The 19,249-nt window shown below is 31.0% G+C and overlaps 1 protein-coding gene across 9 annotated transcripts; it reads left to right on the plus strand.

Moving 5' to 3' along the window:
* The first annotated feature begins 3,061 nt into the window (after positions 1-3,061).
* LOC129900764 (uncharacterized) lies at positions 3,062-12,322 on the plus strand. 9 transcript variants are annotated; one of them, XR_008769684.1, is made up of 12 exons: positions 3,063-3,572; positions 5,616-5,743; positions 5,855-5,974; positions 6,117-6,204; positions 6,906-6,997; positions 7,069-7,173; positions 7,308-7,417; positions 7,937-8,024; positions 8,115-8,150; positions 8,243-8,329; positions 8,485-8,650; positions 9,200-9,465. XR_008769684.1 is itself a non-coding variant. In XM_055975794.1 (11 exons), exons 1-10 carry the CDS (start codon positions 3,167-3,169, stop codon positions 8,324-8,326), a joined length of 1,248 nt encoding a protein of 415 aa, XP_055831769.1. In that variant the 5' UTR covers positions 3,062-3,166; the 3' UTR covers positions 8,327-8,329; positions 9,478-9,900. The 9 variants fall into 9 exon arrangements, 7 of the variants coding, with proteins under 7 accessions (XP_055831769.1, XP_055831768.1, XP_055831763.1 ...); XR_008769686.1 differs by having other exon boundaries at positions 9,204-9,465; XM_055975794.1 differs by lacking the exons at positions 8,485-8,650; positions 9,200-9,465 and adding an exon at positions 9,478-9,900 and having other exon boundaries at positions 3,062-3,572; positions 5,625-5,743.
* Positions 12,323-19,249: the final 6,927 nt, after the last annotated feature.

Genomic DNA, 19,249 nt, shown 5'->3' on the forward strand with positions numbered 1-19,249 from the left:
ACTTAATGAAAAAGGAAGGTTTTAGGTCAAAAATCACTTACCCAACACTTTGCCTCAAAAATCTCTTCTCAAATCACCTCAAGGAGTTCAAGAACTCAAACAAATGTTGAAAAAATATTGAAATGGGAAGAAAGGGGCATTTTCTGCCCAAAAAGTTACTGTTCACGCGTGTTACTGTTCACGCGTGTTACTGTTCACGCATGTTTTGTACAAATTTATGAAAATCACCCTCAAGGTCATTACAATTATATTCATTTTCACTGTTCGGACAACTCATCTAAATTTATATAGCTTCAACATTATAATCTCCTAAAACAAAACCTTCAACATTATAAATACTTAGTTTCCCTAGCACTAGAGGATATTTATAATTTCTACAAGCATATAAATTCTTATCGAGATTAAAAAATTATTAACATGACCTAAAACTTGATCTCAACTAGTTATTATCGTGTATAAATCTTTTTCTTCAATATGTCTTATATTTTTTCTAGATTTGCGTGGATTCTAATTTTGTGACATTTAAATCACACTAGTATTAAAAAATATATAGATGTACCACTTGTATTTATAAGCTATTAATTAAAATATGTATACTAATTCTAATTTTATGACTTCTAAAAATTTAATTTGGTGCAAACTAAGTTGTAGTAACGGATAGGGAATAGGTGGCAGCTAAGTTAAGTGAACATATATACCGCAAGTGGAGGCATCAAGTGGGGACTATTTTAGATAAGGAGTACCCTTGTGCAAAAGGTGTGGTACCTGGGAGCGTTCACGGTTAGATTTGGATCGGTTATTAGTCAAAATCAAAATTGAACTAATTTAATCAATTCTTAAATTATAAATACCAAACTAAATCAATTTAATCGGTTCTTGCAATAGTTTTACTATTAAGGATGTGTTCAGTATAGATGTTTCAGTTTTTTAATGTTCGTTCAGTCAAAAATAATTCTTTAAAAATGAAAAAAATGATTTTCTTAGTGGAAGTAGGGAAAAAACAAGCTTGTATCCACCCAACTCTCCAACATTCCTCATCTTCACACCCACCAAGGGCCGATGTACGACTACAGGTACAAGTTCAATTGAATCCATAACTTTAAGCACCGGGTAAAAATTAATGTATAAAAAATTACTAAATTGCAATAAATAGTAGATATGAACTTGTAACTTTAAAAATATAATGAGTTCAATATCAAAAATCTTATAAAGTTAAAGCCATAGGATTTAAATTTTGGATCTATTTCTTCCCTCATCCCTCCACCCCACACCCCTGCCCTCACCTTGATCTCCTATAATATTAGTCTAGATTATATAAAAATACTTTTAGAATAATATTTTTTATTTACCTACAAAATACGATAAAATAAAATTAAGGAACCCCACTTATTCTTTTAAAAATATTGTTTTCATGAAAATATTTTCCTTTGTAACCCACGCACCCTAAAAAATATTGTACATCTGAGATGTTTACATTCTTTCATTTTATTTTTATTTATTTTAATGACTAAGAACATGACGCTTGTTTTTTTTTTACCAGCTTAGTATACAAGAAGAAGAATATTATTAAAAAGTAGCAATTCACATTAAAATGTATGCTATATTTATTTAAATGATATAAATAAATATTATATTTTAAATGTGTTATTGTCTGTTGTGTCTCGCCTAATTATTTTTTTACAAACGAGAAAAACAAATTTATTGAATTTTAAAATTTCAATTATGTTATATAAATTGAAACAACGAGAAAATAGAAAATTTTGAAAAATTATAAATCTCTCTATATGTGAAACTCTTATAAAACAAAATATGAGAAATAACTCTGATCCTACATGTTCTAGAACTCATGAAGCAAGTCCAACGACAAAGAAGACAAGGAAGATAAGCAACTTAAGTTGGCATAACTATTACTATTGTCTTCTTCTATTACATAACATAGAACAAAAAGGGGAAATTTTAAGATTTTAAAAAATTGAAAATTGAATCAAAATTGTGATAAAGTTGATGAAAAAGATGTTGAGGTAAAGCTGAGACAAAATCATTGAAATGATCGATGATCTTATCACTATCTTAAAGGTAAAAAGACTATTTTCGATAAGTTCTAATATACATTGTTATCCATCTTGTTGACAAAATATGTACACAATATATATACATACACATGTTTATATACAACATATATAATCAAAGTGTATAAATAGTGTTTACTTCGATAATATTGATAATAAAATGACTGAAGTATATATATTTAACTATATAGATAGTTTTACTTCGATAATATTGATAATTAGATGGCTGAAATATATATTTAAGTAAGTTTCCCTAATTTTCTATTGAATTCTCCACATTTCTTTTTAGATTTGGGATTTTTTCATGTGGCCTAATCAATTTGGATCACAAATTAGCTTTCATATGTGTGGGCTTTGGCCCACTGAATTTTTTTTTCTATCCTCAAACTTTTAGTACTTTTTAGGGAAAATTACACATATTGACAAACATTACTACTATAATTATGTGATAACGGTGTAGTTTTAATTAATTACATAAATTGACTATAATTTAATGAGATTTGCTATTATACAAATCTGGAAGCGAATATACAAATCTTTAAAGCAAATCTGGAAGTGAATTTACAAATATCTAAAGTAGATCTAGAAGCGAATATACAAATCTGAAAGCGAATATACAAATCTGGACGCGAATATATACAATTTCTTTGAAAGTTCAATTTGTATAATGCAGCGAGATATACAAACGTTAATGACCATAGCAAACATAAATATAACTATGGAGAGTAATTAGAGAAATTATACGATTATTAACCTTAATATGTTTGCCATTTCTGAAATTATCCCTACTTTTTAAAGGGATTTTTACATAACTATATAGGTGACGAAAAATATTTCTAACCTAAAATGCGATTATATACCTTATTTATACATTATATCAGTTTATCTTTATAAAATTTCTATAATAAATAATTGTTGAATAAGGAATATTGAATCGAATTTTCTTAAATTAACCGGACCCAATATAACCTTTGGGCCCAAAATAGATGAGATCCAAAAGAGAGAAAAAAAGGGCAAAGAGAAAACTAGTTTTAGCCCTTTTCATTTCCTTCTTCTTCATTGAGCTTCTGCAATTCATCACCATTTCCAACAGAATAATGAATGCTAAGTCTGGGATAATTGTTGGGAAAAAGAAGAGAGTTTTTTCTCATCGAGATTTGGAAAACAAAGGAACTTCTCGTAGTAGGAAAATGGATTCGGAGACGAAAGATAGGTTTTCTGATTCTAGAAGGAGTACTTTATATGGAGAGCGTAGAAAGTCTAAAAATAGTGAGAGAAACTCAATTAGGAAAGTGGAAGAAGAAAATGGTACTAAAAGAAAGACATTAGACCTGAGAGGGGGCAAGCAAAAAGGAGAATCATTTTTGAGGAAGAAGAAGGTTGAGGATAAGAAGAAGTTAGGTGAATATGAAGAAAGGCCAAAGAAGAAGAAAAAGCGAGGTATTCGAATAGATCCTCATGATACCTCCAACAAGAGGCTTTATGATGGAGTAGCAACTAAAGGTCAGTCACTGAATCATCTATCTCAATTGACCTTACTGGTATTATGTTCTGTTCAGTTTTCAGACAACCTATTTCAGCCCTCCATTCAGGCTCCTAAAGCACATTACACTTTGTTGGATGGTTGTTATTTTATTGTATTGTTTGTTTTAATAAATACACTATTTGGATAGATTGTATCGTTCTCTATTTTTACATAATGTCATTATTCCATAATTTGAATGATATACCTACCAGAAAAGTAGGGTACGGTTAGACCTAGTAAGAAAAGGTAGGGTAAAAGATAAAATAGAAGTATTAAATATTAAGTAACGACAAATTGAGAAGAAAATATCAAGGTAAGAGTCAAAATTGAATGGAGGTCTCTTGTCTATATCATTGAGTTGGCAACTTTGCAAGTTAAGAGTTTCAAAAAAATAAAGACATAATACATAAACAACCAACCTTGGCCTCGTCTCGCAAGTAACCACTCAAATTTTGAGAGTGCACATCTAGACACCTTAATTGATAACTAAATACTCCAACTTGTACTCACTGTGTCTTGTGGACACCCGACACTGACATGCCGTATAGATTTTGGAGGTGTTTAGATGATCATTGTAAGTTAGAATGTTCAATTGACACGGTGGAAACGAGTTGAGGTGTGTAGATGTGGACACTCTAAGTCGGAGTCTTTACTTACAAGCTAAGACCAAGTTTGACTATCTAGTTATGTATAATGCCTAATATTGTTCATTATTAATTGACTAGTTTTAAGCCCTGTGTCAACCTGTTGCGAATTCTCCTCCTTTATATTCGGGCTAAGACGGGAAATGTGAGCAAGCTCACACAGTTCTATACCTTTTATTGATATGTGACTTTATATTATAAATTGATTTTATACAAGGCTTTATAGCTAAGTTGAACGGACTCTAGTGCGCGGGTCTGATACGGGTGGTATCTAGTGGTTGGATTCTTCATGATCTGAATTATAAGATACATGGATACAAATCCAAGTATGGATACGGATGTGGGGATTCGGCTAAAAAATAATTCAAATATCTAAAAATGGAGTTATATATCTAAATTATAAGACATTGGGTGGAAACATACAAAGATATTATGTTGAAAAAATATTGATCAAGAGCAGAATCCTTGAAAGTGATATAAGGAAAAGGACTACCATGAAATTTCTATATACAAGGTACTCCACTTTCTTCAATTTCACCTTAGCTTTTGTTTTGAGGAAAATCATTGAATCTCTTCCAAATTTCTCCATTAATTTTGGTCAAAGTACCCAAAATTGGTTGACCAAATTCGGTATGGATCCACACCCACACCCATGTCATGTTGACATCGGTGCGGTGCTGAAAGTGAAGAGTCCAAGCAACTTAGCTTTATTGTATAAAAAATGATATTCAAAGAATTACATTACATACTCTATCCATTTCTATTAACGTGTCTTATTTTCATTTTTAGTCTATTTTTAAAAGATATCACCTTTCTATATTTAGTAAGTGTTTAACCCATTTACCTTTAATGACTCTCTCGTAGGAATGACATGTTTGAGACCACAAGATTCAAAAGTTTTTTTTTTGTAGGTTATACATAATTTTTATTTAAAACCACAAAAATTCAAGTCTTATTTACATTTTTTAAAACTATGTACCAAGTCAAATTAAGCACATAAAATGAAACGGATGGAGTACTTTTTATTTAACAAATATATTGGCAGGTCTGTTAGATTATGGCCTATGTTTCTTGAATGCTTGCTTTTTTGACTAGTGGTAGAGGATTTACTATTTTATTGTCCTGGAGCAATTGTGTTCCAAGGAGATGAATTCTTTGCTGAACCTTTTTTTTTTCTTTTAATGGGCGTGCCTAGTGTTTCAAAGTAGAAACACCTTCCTCTGCTAGTGTTTAACTCCTTTTGCAGTATAGAGACACTAATAACTAATATGCCTCATGTTTATGTAATTATTTATCCTTGCTGTTTCATGTCATGTAATCTAGTTGATCATCTGTAAGTAAAGTAGATTAAGCCTCTTCCTCTGAACTCATTTTCAGTGCTTTCAGATGACAATAAGGAAAAACAAGAAGATTCAGCAAAAGAGAAAACTGTTGAACTGTCGAAGAATGCACAATTTCGTGCAATACGCCCCAGTCCATCTATCCTTTCTTTTGTGGAAGACAACGTAATCACTCTATGTAGGATTTGTTTGTTTGATTGCCAATACTATTAGTGCAGACATCTCAGTGTTCAGCATTTCTGTCTACAGTCTTAATTCCTCGAATTTGTATTGCAGTTGTTGGGTCGTAGACGTGATATTCAGTTAAAGAGGGCAGGCTATAACATTGAACTCTCTGCACCTTTAGATAACATTCCTTTCTCAACAAGCTCAGAAAGAGAACGGATTGAAGAGCCGGTACAATAATATACATCTTAATTGATATCAAATCCTTGGCATGACTTTAGGTCAAAGTTTCACCATAGAATGAAGCCACATATGATGCTCATGCTCTCTTTTCAGTATACTCTACTTATTTCATAGCTTACTCTCTCTGTAGGTGTTCAGGAATAGATTGGAATTTTTTGCTGCAGCTAAGGTTTCCTCGTCGTTCCCCCCTGCTGATCTTCCAGAAATTGCATTTGCAGGTTTATTGATCAGTCCCTTCTCTTTTTTAAATTCCTTTATGCACTTGACTTTCCTTTTCTCCTCCTTTTTGATGGATTTAACACGAGTGTTTGTTTTGTCAGAAATGACATGAACATCTTCTTTTACTAAAAAATGATATCACTATCTTCTTATCAACTACTGATGCTTGTGTCGGGGTAGGTTGCCTACATTACATCTCTTGGAGTACGGTCCTTGCCGGACCTGCCTGAACAAGAGATGCTTTGTGCATTGGGCTACCCCTTTCTTTTTTTGACATCCAATTCACATTAGACATTCTTCCTCTTGAAAGCTGCACTTATGGGGTTGTTACTGGGAAGTCACACCATTTGATCAGTGATATCTTTATAATGCATATTCCACACAGTAACTGTCAAAGAATACACATTTGGGGGTCTTGATGTAAAACTGTCATAATGATGCACCTTTGATATGTAGGTTTAAGAAACATGTCGGTAATTAAAATGACCACACACAAATTCACAATAGTTTCTTCTATCCAAGTTCTCTGATGTTTGATTCTCATTTTCCCCCCTTTGATATCACCTTTTTTTTTTTGGAAGACTGGTTTGTTATACTAACTTTTGGTTTACTAGTATCAATTGATTACAAGTTAAACATAAAGAATTCAAGTGACTGGGAATTTGGGTACCACCTTTATAATATTTGTTCCTTGAAATAGGAAGGTCAAACGTGGGAAAATCATCCTTACTAAATGCATTGACCAGGCAATGGGGTGTTGTACGGACCTCAGATAAGCCTGGCCTCACTCAGGTGACACTTGTTTCCTGAACTGAAGTTTATTTCCTGCTATACATGTAAGATAACAATATGCACATCTGCAGAGTATCAACTTCTTCAAGCTTGGTTCAAAAATGTGCATGGTTGATTTGCCGGGATATGGTTTTGCTTATGCAAAAGAAGAAGTGAAAGAAGCTTGGGAGGAGCTTGTGAGTACGCGATTAGCTTTGACCTTTCTGGGCTTTGCTTGTGTTACTTGTTGTGTTTATTGATGCTACCAAAATGTTAGGTTTCTTTGTATTAGTTTTGAACATGCTCCCTCTTTGAATGCTACAATTTGCAGGTGAAAGAGTACGTTTCTACACGTCTTGGTCTAAAGAGAGTCTGCCTTCTGATTGATACAAAGTGGGGCATGAAACAAACGGATCATGAGCTTGTTGATTTAATGGAGAGGTAGAAAGAAATTATTTTTCCTACATATTAAAAGATAAAGAGGTTATCTGTCCAATATTGGAGTCTGCTAGATAGAATTGTTGCCTATTCTCTAGCCTATGTGGTACATTTTGTCATCACATGCCTATGTAAGTGTTGATTGTGTTAATTAATTAGCATTATTTTAGTCAGTGTCAAAAAAAAAAGTCAAGTGTCAAAAAATTAGCATTATTTTAGGAGACTTTATTTTCCTAGCGTAAGAAATAGAATATTGTCTTTTAATTGTTAATGATCATCTTTTCTCAATTAGTTATAGTATATATATTCCCCTTCTCATGGGATGAAAAGGTATTGGAAATACAAGAAAAATATTTCTTCTTCTCAAAATCTTCATGGTATTAGAGCCATTGCTGCCATTTGAGGTGAATTTTCCTTGTGACCAAAAGGCAAAAACAATGTGTTTGCAGATTGTGTTGTTTCTTTGCATTGTTGTTAGCTTGCTGTTGATTTGAGGTTATAATCTTCTGTCATAATGTTCAGAGCTCAAACAAAATACCAGATTATTTTAACTAAGACAGACACGGTTTTCCCAATAGATGTGGCACGACGAGCCATGCAAATTGAAGAGGTGAACTATTAACAAAATCTAGTGTCCTTTTTATCTAACCTATTTCAATTATTCCCGCAAGTTGATCATTGTACATGCCCGATCTTGCAGAGCCTCAAGGCAAACAAGTCTGTTGTTCAGCCTGCGGTAAGAAGGGCACATTTATTAATTAGCTTTAATTTGAGTTTTGTTGTATTTTCTGTTAGAAAAATAATGCTTTGTTATGGGCTTTTCTTCAGGTGATGGTAAGCTCAAAATCTGGAGCTGGTATCCGAAGTTTAAGAACAGTGCTTTCTAAGATTGCTCGGTTTGTGAAACCATAAATGGTAATCCTCTGCCTTTTTGTCTTCAATGATGTCCCTTCATGTATGCTAAAATGTAGTGTGTTGCCTCATGAGACGGAGATATTGAAGCGTTAGCTTGATTTCGATTTGATTTTAACATGGCTTCAATCTTCTAAGTTGGCTTATTTTATGAATAGGCGGTAAGATTGGCAAGAAACATTAGAATTGTTATAAGTGTATGCTAAATCGCTGTGTGGTGCCTCTTGAAAAAATTGGTTTTGCGAAGGAGTGATTTATTTCAAAATTGAGGATCTTTTGAAGAGTCTAAATCTCAAATTTGAGGAAGTTTGGAGAAGATTTAAGGTAGTTTTTCGTGAAATTTCTGATTTGAGCTTGAAGATATAACATTTCAAATTTTTATGTTTAAGAATTAGGTCTATGATACACTTATATTCAGGTCTATAACAGATTCATAAGCAGCCTATAGGTTATACCAACCCACTTGCATTATCTATTATCAACTTCTAAATATAACCACTTGCATTATCTATTATCAACTTCTAAATCTCAAAACACCAAATCACATAAAAAGCCAATAAATACTCATTTTTTTCTTCTCAGAACTTATCTATGTTAACATTAAATGATGATCTGATAATATGTTAATGATATATTTATATAAACATTATTATTATTAAACCATCTAAGTTCATACATTGTAATTCGTGGATATGGTAGTGTTTGTTATATAGTTATGAGGGTGAGGTGGGGATCGGGGGCGTTTCATGTTTGTTATTATGTAGTTTAGTCACTAATTGCAATATGGAGGATGTTTCCTTTCATGAACTATTACTAATCTATGTGTTTGAATTCCGATCTATGTTGCTCGTTCTCTTAAAAAATGACACGAAGATAGGGGCGTGTCGGATACTCCAAAACTAGTGCATTTTGGAGAACCCGACACGGGTGCGGCAGCAATATTGTGGAGAGTCTAAGCAACATAGATTCCGATAGTATTGATTATTTTCAGTCTCCTAAAGATAAGATAGAGTGGGGACATTACTTTTTTGATCAAGGTGAATGCAGTGTTTTCCCACGTTTTTCTGTGTTAAATGGTTGTATATCTATGCAAATCCATTTACATTCTTGAAGTTTGGATTGGATGAACTTGTTTATCTTTTCTTTTTTAGGATTTCCCATCCAGTGTCTGGTTATCTGCATTGAAGCTCAACTAATTCGAATTTGCATTGCGCAGAGCGCATTCGGCAAAAATGCTCCCCACCAAAAAATTCATACCCAAAACTCGAAATTGAACCCTTTGGTGAAGGGATGAGGTTGGTTGTCATTGGTAAGCAAAATGACATGGGATGCACTGTTGACATTATCGAGAACTTTTTGCTATTGACTTTGAAAGTCTTGGTACTTTTTTTAGAGTAAATTACGTATTTTGACTTGTAATTTCTTAAGTGGAAGTCCCGATTATAAGGCTATTAAAATAATAGTTTGGGCCGCAACTTTTTTGTATTATATATATACAACAACAACAACAACAACCCAGTGAAATCCCACAACATGGGGTCTGGGGAGGGTAGAATGTACGCAGACCTTACTCCTACCAAGGTAGGACGGCTGTTTCCTGGAGACCCTCGGCTCAGTAAAAGCATAAATGCATAACAAACAAATAACAAATAGATGACAAATAAATACAAATAAATAAAGACTAATAACAAATAACGATTAAATAAATAATGAAAGCGTCACAGGTAAAATTGAGTAATCAAAGCATAGAAAGTAATAAATAATAACAGAACTAACAGAAATCAGAAGTCAATTTTTATGTATTTTTAAATTTGAAAAGAGAAATGCAATAGTTTTAGGTAATCATTTATTACGTGGCTATTTAATTTATTGTCTCATTCATATTTTGATAATTAATATGAACTCACATTATTATTCATATATTTACTTTTTTATTTTACTTTTACTATTTTTATTCTCTTATTATTGAATATTTTGAAGTTTCTCAAACGGTCAAATTTTATGTATTATGCAAAATCTTTTGATGTTTTGGTTTTTGGTGGTTTCTTCAAATTCAAGCATTATAACAAGTCAATACTATTTCAATATTATTATATCAACTTTTTAAATTTTTAAGCTAGATTTTATTATTCTAAATTTATATTATATTGTTTTGTTGGTTTGAAAATTTGCATTGTTTACCTTCTTTCATTTATAAGGTATACATATATTTTATCATTTTCAAATCTCACTTGTATAATTGATTTGGATATGTTATTTTTATTCAATTTATACATGTCAATAAGAAAAAGAAAAGAAGTGAAGTTTATAAAGTTTGACTTTAGACTCAATCTTATTGAAACAATCCTACTTGACGATAAAATAGAAAATTTAAAATTAAATTATTAATATATATAAGCATATTTTTTTTGATTAATTAAATCAAAAGATGTAGTGAAGTGGATGGGGTTGCTCCTTCTTTAATCAAAAAATTTGGGTTTGAGCTCTAAGTATGAAAAAATCATTGGTAAGGAGCGTTTCCTTCCGAATGGGGCCTTATGTAGTGCGAATTCAAATATAATCTAGCTCCAGTATGGTTACCAGATACCTGAGTATAAAAAAATCCTTGGTAGGGAGTACATTCGAAATCTTTCGAATGGGCCCTACACAGCGTGCATTCGAATATAGCTCTAGTATGGGTACCAGACACCTGAGTATAAAAAAAATCTTTGGTAGGGAGTGCTTCCTTTCAAATGGGGCCCTACGCAGCGCGCATCTGAATATAATTTAGCAATAGTGAAGGTATCGAAAACCAAGTGAAAAATAAAAGAAAAGACGAAAGCAGAGTGTCACACAAAATTGTCACGACACCGATTTCATTTAATTAGATACTCATTCTATTCACTTTTACTTCTCCACTATTTCAAAAATAGATTTTCCCTTTTACTCATGACTTTTAACATATCAGGAAAAGATAAAAAAAAATTCATCTTTTACCCGTAGCATTGTTTACATATTCTCCAAATTATTTTTCAAGACCTAATACTAAACATCTAGTGTGGTAAAATAGTTATGTCAATATTTTTTTTAATAAATATGTCAAATTTAAATATAATAAGTAGAAGTGAACTGGGGGAATACTTTATATATACTCCCTCCATCCCATATTAGATGATCACTTCCAATTTTACATGATGATTAAGAAATCATTAATATATTGGAAGACTTTATCATTTTGTCTTTTATTTATATCAATGCAATATACAGAAATAGCTAGTATTCAGAACTGTTTACATTTAAAAGGTCATATTAATTGTAAGGATAAAATAAGAAAAATTTAATTAATTCTATGTTGATTTAATAAATAATTAAATAATATGAAAAAAAAATATTTTTAATAAGATGTTGATATTAGATGGAGTATTAAATTTCATTAATTCATGTACCTAACTTCCTGACAAAGGCATTTAAAGGTAATTTTACAACAATATTGTTGAAGTCCAAACCATATATACAGACTGTTTTCTTACACATTAATGACATTTAATATCATTTGACCCATCAATCATTTATTCAAAAATTATTTCTAAATTTCTGATAAATAAATTATTTATGTGACACTGACTCTGCCAATCAAATCATAATTCATGTAGCCTGCCTAGTTGTTACGACAAACGGGATCTCCGTATGATTTTGTCGCACTTTTCTTGGCCTTGTTTTATTTTTTTATTTTTTTTTTCTAGAAAAATTCAGTGGACAAAATCTGAATTATGAAAAAAAAGATACAACACATATCATACCCCCTCTCCCCCCCTCCAATTAAAGCATCAATTAATTCGATAGATAATGCATTTCAATTTTGTATATCAATTTCTCAAAACGTTATCATTGATAGTACAATCTTTGTTATTATAACATGTCTATGGGATATGTTGAGTATTTGAACTTAGCCAAATAAAGTTTTGATTATCACTTTGTTCATGATTTCATTATTGCAGGCAAATTGTTTACATTCTTAAAAGGTATTAGGTACCTCTGAATCCCCTTGATTCCATCAGTCACGTTCATTTACTTGTACTTGCAATTGACTTCAATTAGTTCTTCGAATAAAATTGTGTTTGTTTAACTTATTTGTCTTTGATTTTTATATTATTATTTAAAATTTTATTCGTCTCAATCTAAATTTGTAATCATATTCTTGATTTTGATATACATCGACTTAAAATTACTTTCTTTGCTCGTGTGCACCACACCTTTAGTTTTCCCTTTTTGTAACGACGTTTTAGGTCACCCCCTTTACATACTTTTGGTTTAGTCTCTTTAGGACCGTCTTAACAAGTTTGGGGCCTAAAGCCAAACTTAATAAATAATCTTTATTTTTTTAGTTAACATATATAAATTGAATAAGTATAACATACCAGTATAATTCTACAAATAAGGTCTGGAGAGGTAGAATATAAACGAACATTATGAAATAAGAATGTAAACAATGTAAATTTTCAATAAAAAATATATAAGATAAAGTTAAAATAATAAAACATAATTGAAAAATTCTAAAAGTTTATATATATCGAAATAATGTTGCGCCAAATTTGATAAGTTGATATAATGATATTAAAATAGTGTTTGAAATTTGAAGAATATACCAAAAATCAAATTTGATCTTTTTATAAACACACAAGAATATATTTTGCATAATGTAGAAGATTTGACCATTTAAGAGACTTTATAGTATTCAATAATGATAGAATAAAAAGAATGAAAAAGGGAATAACAAAAGCAAATATAAGCATAATAATGTTAGTTCATGATAATCATAAGAACATAAATGAGGCAACAAAATAGATAGTCACATAAGAAAGGATGCTATAATTAACTAATTACTATTCCATTTCTCAATTATCATAACGATCCCTATATTAAATGAGGTAAAAAATTATTCTATTTTCTACCCAAAAAATCTTTTTAAATTTATCAATACATGATATTCTTTTAAAATAATATATATATATATATATATATATATATATATATATATTTGGGAGAAAGTGCCCCCCCCCCAAAAAAATAGGGCCCTAAGCGATTGCTTTAGTGGTCTTATGGTCGAGATGACCATGAGTCTCTTCATATCCCAAGGCGATGATCAGTAACTGGTCCGAGAGGATGATCAGCCACACTGAGACTGAGAAAAGCGGATAAGACGCGGTATCGAGACTAGTGATGTATGAATTACGAAAGCGCTGTTTTCATCCTACTAGAAATATGACAATACAGTGCCTCAACGCGCCACAACCACTACTTTGACTCCTTTTATGCAATTATGAACTCCATGTTTTCCCTGAATTCCATGAGTTCCAGGTTGCGAGACCTGTCAAGTGCCCACTTGATTCTGTGTTCGTTCGGACTCTCCATTCTAGTTAGCTCGGTAGAGTGGCATTTGAAGGGCATTTTAGCAATTAGACGGAATGAGTCTTAGTTTTCCATATTCCCTGTGACTCTCACCACATACAGCTCACACAAAGACTCCAAAATCCATCCTTGAAGTAAAGAATCGAAAGTTGTCATTCGTTAGACAAGGCCCACGCGTTGTGCGCTCTGGAACTATATATATATATATATCTTTGGGAGAAAGTGGAGGGTCCCCAAAAAATGAGGTGCTAAGCGATTGTTTTAGTGGCCTTATGATCGAGATGGCCATGAGTCTCTTCATATCCTTTTACCATTTCTCTTTTTTTTTTTAAATGAAGGAGATTGCTCCAATGAATAGCTTTGAATCAGCCTCACAACAACACATGGGATGCAATGAAACAATGGATCCTATAGAAGACTAAGAGCGTGTTTGAATTGGTATATGAGTTGCTTATAAACTGTTTTCAACTTTTTAAAATGTTTGACTAGCCATCTTAAAGCATTTTGTACTTAAAATATGCCCAAAAAAATAATTGAGTCTGTTTGGCTTAGCATATTTAAGCAGCTTATAAATTAATTAAAATAAGTTAAGCCAAACAGGTACTAAGAAAGAAAAGCTACCAAGCTCAGGTTCTGAAGTTAATCTACACAGAGTTTATACATGTCATTTGGAAGGAAAGAAATGCAAGAGGTTTTGAGAAGCAAGAGACTGCAATGGAGACTATAGCACGTATTACTGCTTGTGTTAGTTGTGTTTGCACTACTGTATCAGCCAGGTTATTACTAGACACTTGTAGCTTTTAAAGTTTGTTTTTGAGTTTTCTAGTCAAATATTGATCCTTTTTGAGATAACTAGCAGATATTACTAACTTAGCTTTGTAAATACTACTTTGATGATTAATAAAAGTTCTAATTATAAAAAAAAATAAAAATAAAGGAGAGCTATACTTTCTTTTATGCCTAAAACAGTTGAGGAAAAAGGAAGGAGGAGTCCCATATCGAAACAGAAATAGTAAAAGTCCAACTACTTATTGCGTATAAAATGGCATCGCCTAGTCGGAGAATGAGTTGATGGCTTTTTTTTTTTATGACACTAAACAATTAAAGAATTCTTTTTCGCTTCAAGACTATCAGGTTATTCACTTTAAGGTGAAGAAATATTTGACCTTTTCCTGTTTCTAACTCACAAGATGCGCGAAAAATAAAAGAAAGACATATACAAAGTACTGTAAACAACAAATTTTTGAGCCGAGGAAAATAAATAATCAAGATCGGAAAATTGGAGTAATAAAGTGTAATATTTGATTTCAAAATATAGTGCGGGTTACAATCTCTATAATAATCTTCTGATTCTTCAAATAATATGAAACACGTTGAACTTGAATTTGATTTAGAGTCAAGGGTTGAATAGCTTGATCTTCGTCTTCAAATTTGGATTTGAATTATTCGTCATGAACACTTCTATGATTATGACGAACAGTAAATATGAACAAGTAACTTGATCTTGATCTTCTTAATATTCTTCTTCGTTCTTGATCTTGATCTTGAACTTGAACTTTGTAGCTTTGTAGAGAATTTGCGGTCTTTGATCCACGAGCTCTCTTCTTGCTTCTTGTTCTTGAAAACCCCCTTGCTCAGAATAATGAAGACCCTATTTATAGTTGTAGGGAGTGGTATAAGGGTGTGATTTGATTGATTGGTTTGAACTGACCAATCAGATTTCTTTGGTGAAGAGTTTTAATTTGATTGGTCAGAACATGTCACATATACACGTGACATTATTCTAGTGACTTATTTAATTTGACTTAGATTGCCACATAACTTCGACACATGACATGATTTTAGTGGCTTATTTAATTTGACTTGGATTACCACATAATTTTGGCACATGACATGATTCTAATGACTCATTTAATTTGACTTGGATTGCCATATAAATTTGACACATGGTGTGATTTTAGTGGTTCATTTAATTTGACTTGGATTGCCACATAACTTTGACACATGATGTGCTTTTAGTGGATCATTTATTTGACTTGAATTGCCACATCATTTGGACTATTTTCTTGAATTTAATATAGTCTAAATTAATTTACGGATTTAAATCCAATATAATTTTAATGTTTACAAGTACGAATAAGAGTTATTGAAACTAGCATATTAAAAGATCAATCGACCAAAATAAATGATCTGCTACAATAAAGTTTCTTCAACTAACCCCCACCTCACCCCACCCCCTTCATATCCCTTTGCCATTTCCCTTCAGAATAATTGGGTCCAAGACATTTAATCCAAAACATATGCATTATTTCATCCACCCGTTTGTGAGCATGTATTTTAATGATTACCAAGATACGAGAAAATAATTAAGAAGAATTTTTTTATATACATGACCGCGCGTATATAACCAAAACTAATTGAATTAGATTGTGGCTTCATGTCAACACATAAGGTGCAACAAAATATAAAGTAAAAAAGTTTAGTGGGTTAATAGAACCCCGTAAAAATAAAGTGTATTCCTAAAATTTTGGTTATAGTTCAAATGGATGCTTATACTTTTCCCTATAGTAAATATGGATAATAATGTGTGTTAGGAATATATACACAGAGATAATATTTCATTAGTTTCAATTTGTTTTTCTTATTTTCTTCTTTAATGTATTTTTATAAAAATATCTCTTTTCTTTTTTGATAATTTTTTAATTTCAACTCTCCGCATGTATATTTAAGATCACAAAATTAAATGAAATTTCAATATACTTTATATATCTTTAATTTAATACAATAAAATTTATAAATCTTTTTTAGAACTCTTATGAAGTTAAAATCAAACAAACAAGTTGTCGAAAAGAAGGTCATAGTATTCAAAGAGAAAAGTACACAAGGTAATCGATCATTATATAACAATTATTAATTTATTTATCGTATAACAATCTTTATTATTCACCACATAATCATACTCTTATATCATTATTTCATACGTATTTAGCTAGCATTTGACCTTAAATTTCTAAATATTCTTGGCAAGTTATTTTTGGATGAAATTTCACCATGCGTTTATCCACAAATTTTTTCAAAAATATTTGATTATTTCAAAAAAAAATTATTTTGTACATGTAAGTTTTAAAAATTATTAAAAATTTTAATAAGTTTGTATTATCATTTTATAATGAACATATTCTGTTTAAAAAAACTTTATAACATAATTGATAACAATCAACAACAAAAAAAAATAACAATATGGACAAAAATAATACATTAATCGTATTAAAAATAAATTGTTCTTTTTTTTCAATCTTGTTACTCAAATTATTTGTTCGGAGGAGTAACAAACTATTCTTTTATAATAGATAAAGATGTTATTTAATGGTATTGACTAACCATATAAATAGAATAAGTTGGTAAATAAATATTAGTTGAAATTAATAAAGAAAGGGTGTTTTTATAATAAAACAAATTGGGGTAATTTTTAAATTTAATTTTCAAATATTAAAATTTAACCCAAATACTAGTTTTTTCGTAGAACTTGAAAACTTGAAGTATTTACCGAATATATTTGTCAAATAATAACAAGTTATCTGATTAAACACCATTTCTCAGTTTTTTTAAAAAATATTTGAGGGCAAACCACACATTAGTAAGAACTTTTATATTTATAAATCCTTCCATGATTTGATGGTGAATTAAATGACTTAAAAATCTAAAACAAGGCCTAAGAAATTGCGACAAAATCATATGGAGATCAGTCAGTACCAACTAGGCAGGCTACATGAATTATGATTGACTGGTAGAGTCAGTATCACATAAATAATTTATTTATTATAAATTTGGAAACAGTCTTTGAATAAATGATTGATGGGGCAAATGGTATTAAATGTCATTAATATGTAAATAAACAGAGTTTGTATTTACAGTGTGTGGGGACTTCAAGTACAGTAAGTTGGAAAGAAAATGCAAAATTTTCATAAAAAGCTTAGTCCTAAAATTTAATAGGCTGAAATAGCTACAGTTTAGGTAATTATATTCTGTATTTGTAGTTATAGCAACTGTTTGTATAATTTGCATATCCGTTAATATAATTTGCTGTGAATATACAAATCCGTTAATATAATTCGCTGCAAATATACAAATCTGTTTGTGTAATTCGCTGACAATATATATAAACAAGGTAAGTATATACAAATTATGTATTTATACATTTTAGAAATTTTTCAGAACTTATACAAATCAAATGTATCAATATTATAATTATATAATGCTAGGGTAAGCATATACATATTCTGGATTTATTTAATTAGGAAATTCAGAATTTCTACAAACGAATTCTGAATTTATACAATTGGGAGCTTAATTATATAAATTTTGAATAACTATAATTACGTAGATTAATTACTGAAAAAGGTTAGTGGCAAGTACGACTTAACTTAAACAATAACTATGTATATTAATGAACTAGTATATATTTGCTAGTCCGTGTCATTTTCCCAAATAAAATAAGTATATCCTATGCTATATATTAATTATCCGTGTTATTAAAACTAGTTTTTTTCGCCAAGACTCGAACCGTTCTTATTATGCGTGTAGGATCGAACTCAATGACTTGTAATTTTATATATGAGTTATGATCAATTCTTAAGTATTGGAAGTGTATTAGATGTGTTTGAGGATCATAAGAGATCTCTAACACCAAGCCGAGTCCAAAGAATTCCAATCGACTAAGTTTTAGGATGAGTTTGTATAAGGGTCAACTTCAAACGACTATATCTTCTAGAATATAACGAATTGGGTGGCCCTTGACCTATCAAATTAAAGGTCTTTGAGTCTTCTTTCCAAGGCCACTAAGATTACATTTTTTGGAGTTCGGAGTCAAAAGTTATGACTATTTTACTACAGACTAGTATTGCAGAAAAATTCAGGCCTAGAGCTGCAATGGCGCCCGACGTCACTATAGCGTCCGAAACTAGCCTCAGTAGTTTGGTCCTTGGTGCGACGCGCCACTTTTAAGCCTGCAGGTTTTTGGACCCATTTTTCAGATTTTTCTTGAGAAAGGGTATTTCGAAATTTTCCCCACCCATCCCAAATATAACCTTAGCCATTTTGGGACAAAAAATTAGTTCTTCATCACACCAAGGAGGGTTTTCTCCTCATTTAGGCATGGAAGACTTGGAAAGAAGAAATTAGAGAAGAAGAAGAGGAGTTAGATTGCAAGTCATTCCTTCAACTTTTGATTTTCTTCGATTTCTAGGTATGTAAGGCTAACCTAAAATATGGACTGAGTTCATTCATATGCCCCATAGATGTGTTGGATGAAAATGGTGAAAAACTTGAACCTTCTATGAAGATTTTCTTGAATGTTTCCTAAACTATAGAATATTTTTATATACTATTAATTGATGAATGATTTTCATGACTTAAATTCTTGAATAATTATCTTTCATATTTATTTCACAAACCATAGTTACATATTGACTACAATAAAATTTTGTATATAAATTCATATGTGTTGATGGTGTTCTTGAGTTGAGTTTTGTTGGG

The sequence above is a fragment of the Solanum dulcamara genome, chromosome 8, assembly GCF_947179165.1.
Source record: "Solanum dulcamara chromosome 8, daSolDulc1.2, whole genome shotgun sequence".
Lineage (NCBI taxonomy): Eukaryota > Viridiplantae > Streptophyta > Magnoliopsida > Solanales > Solanaceae > Solanum > Solanum dulcamara.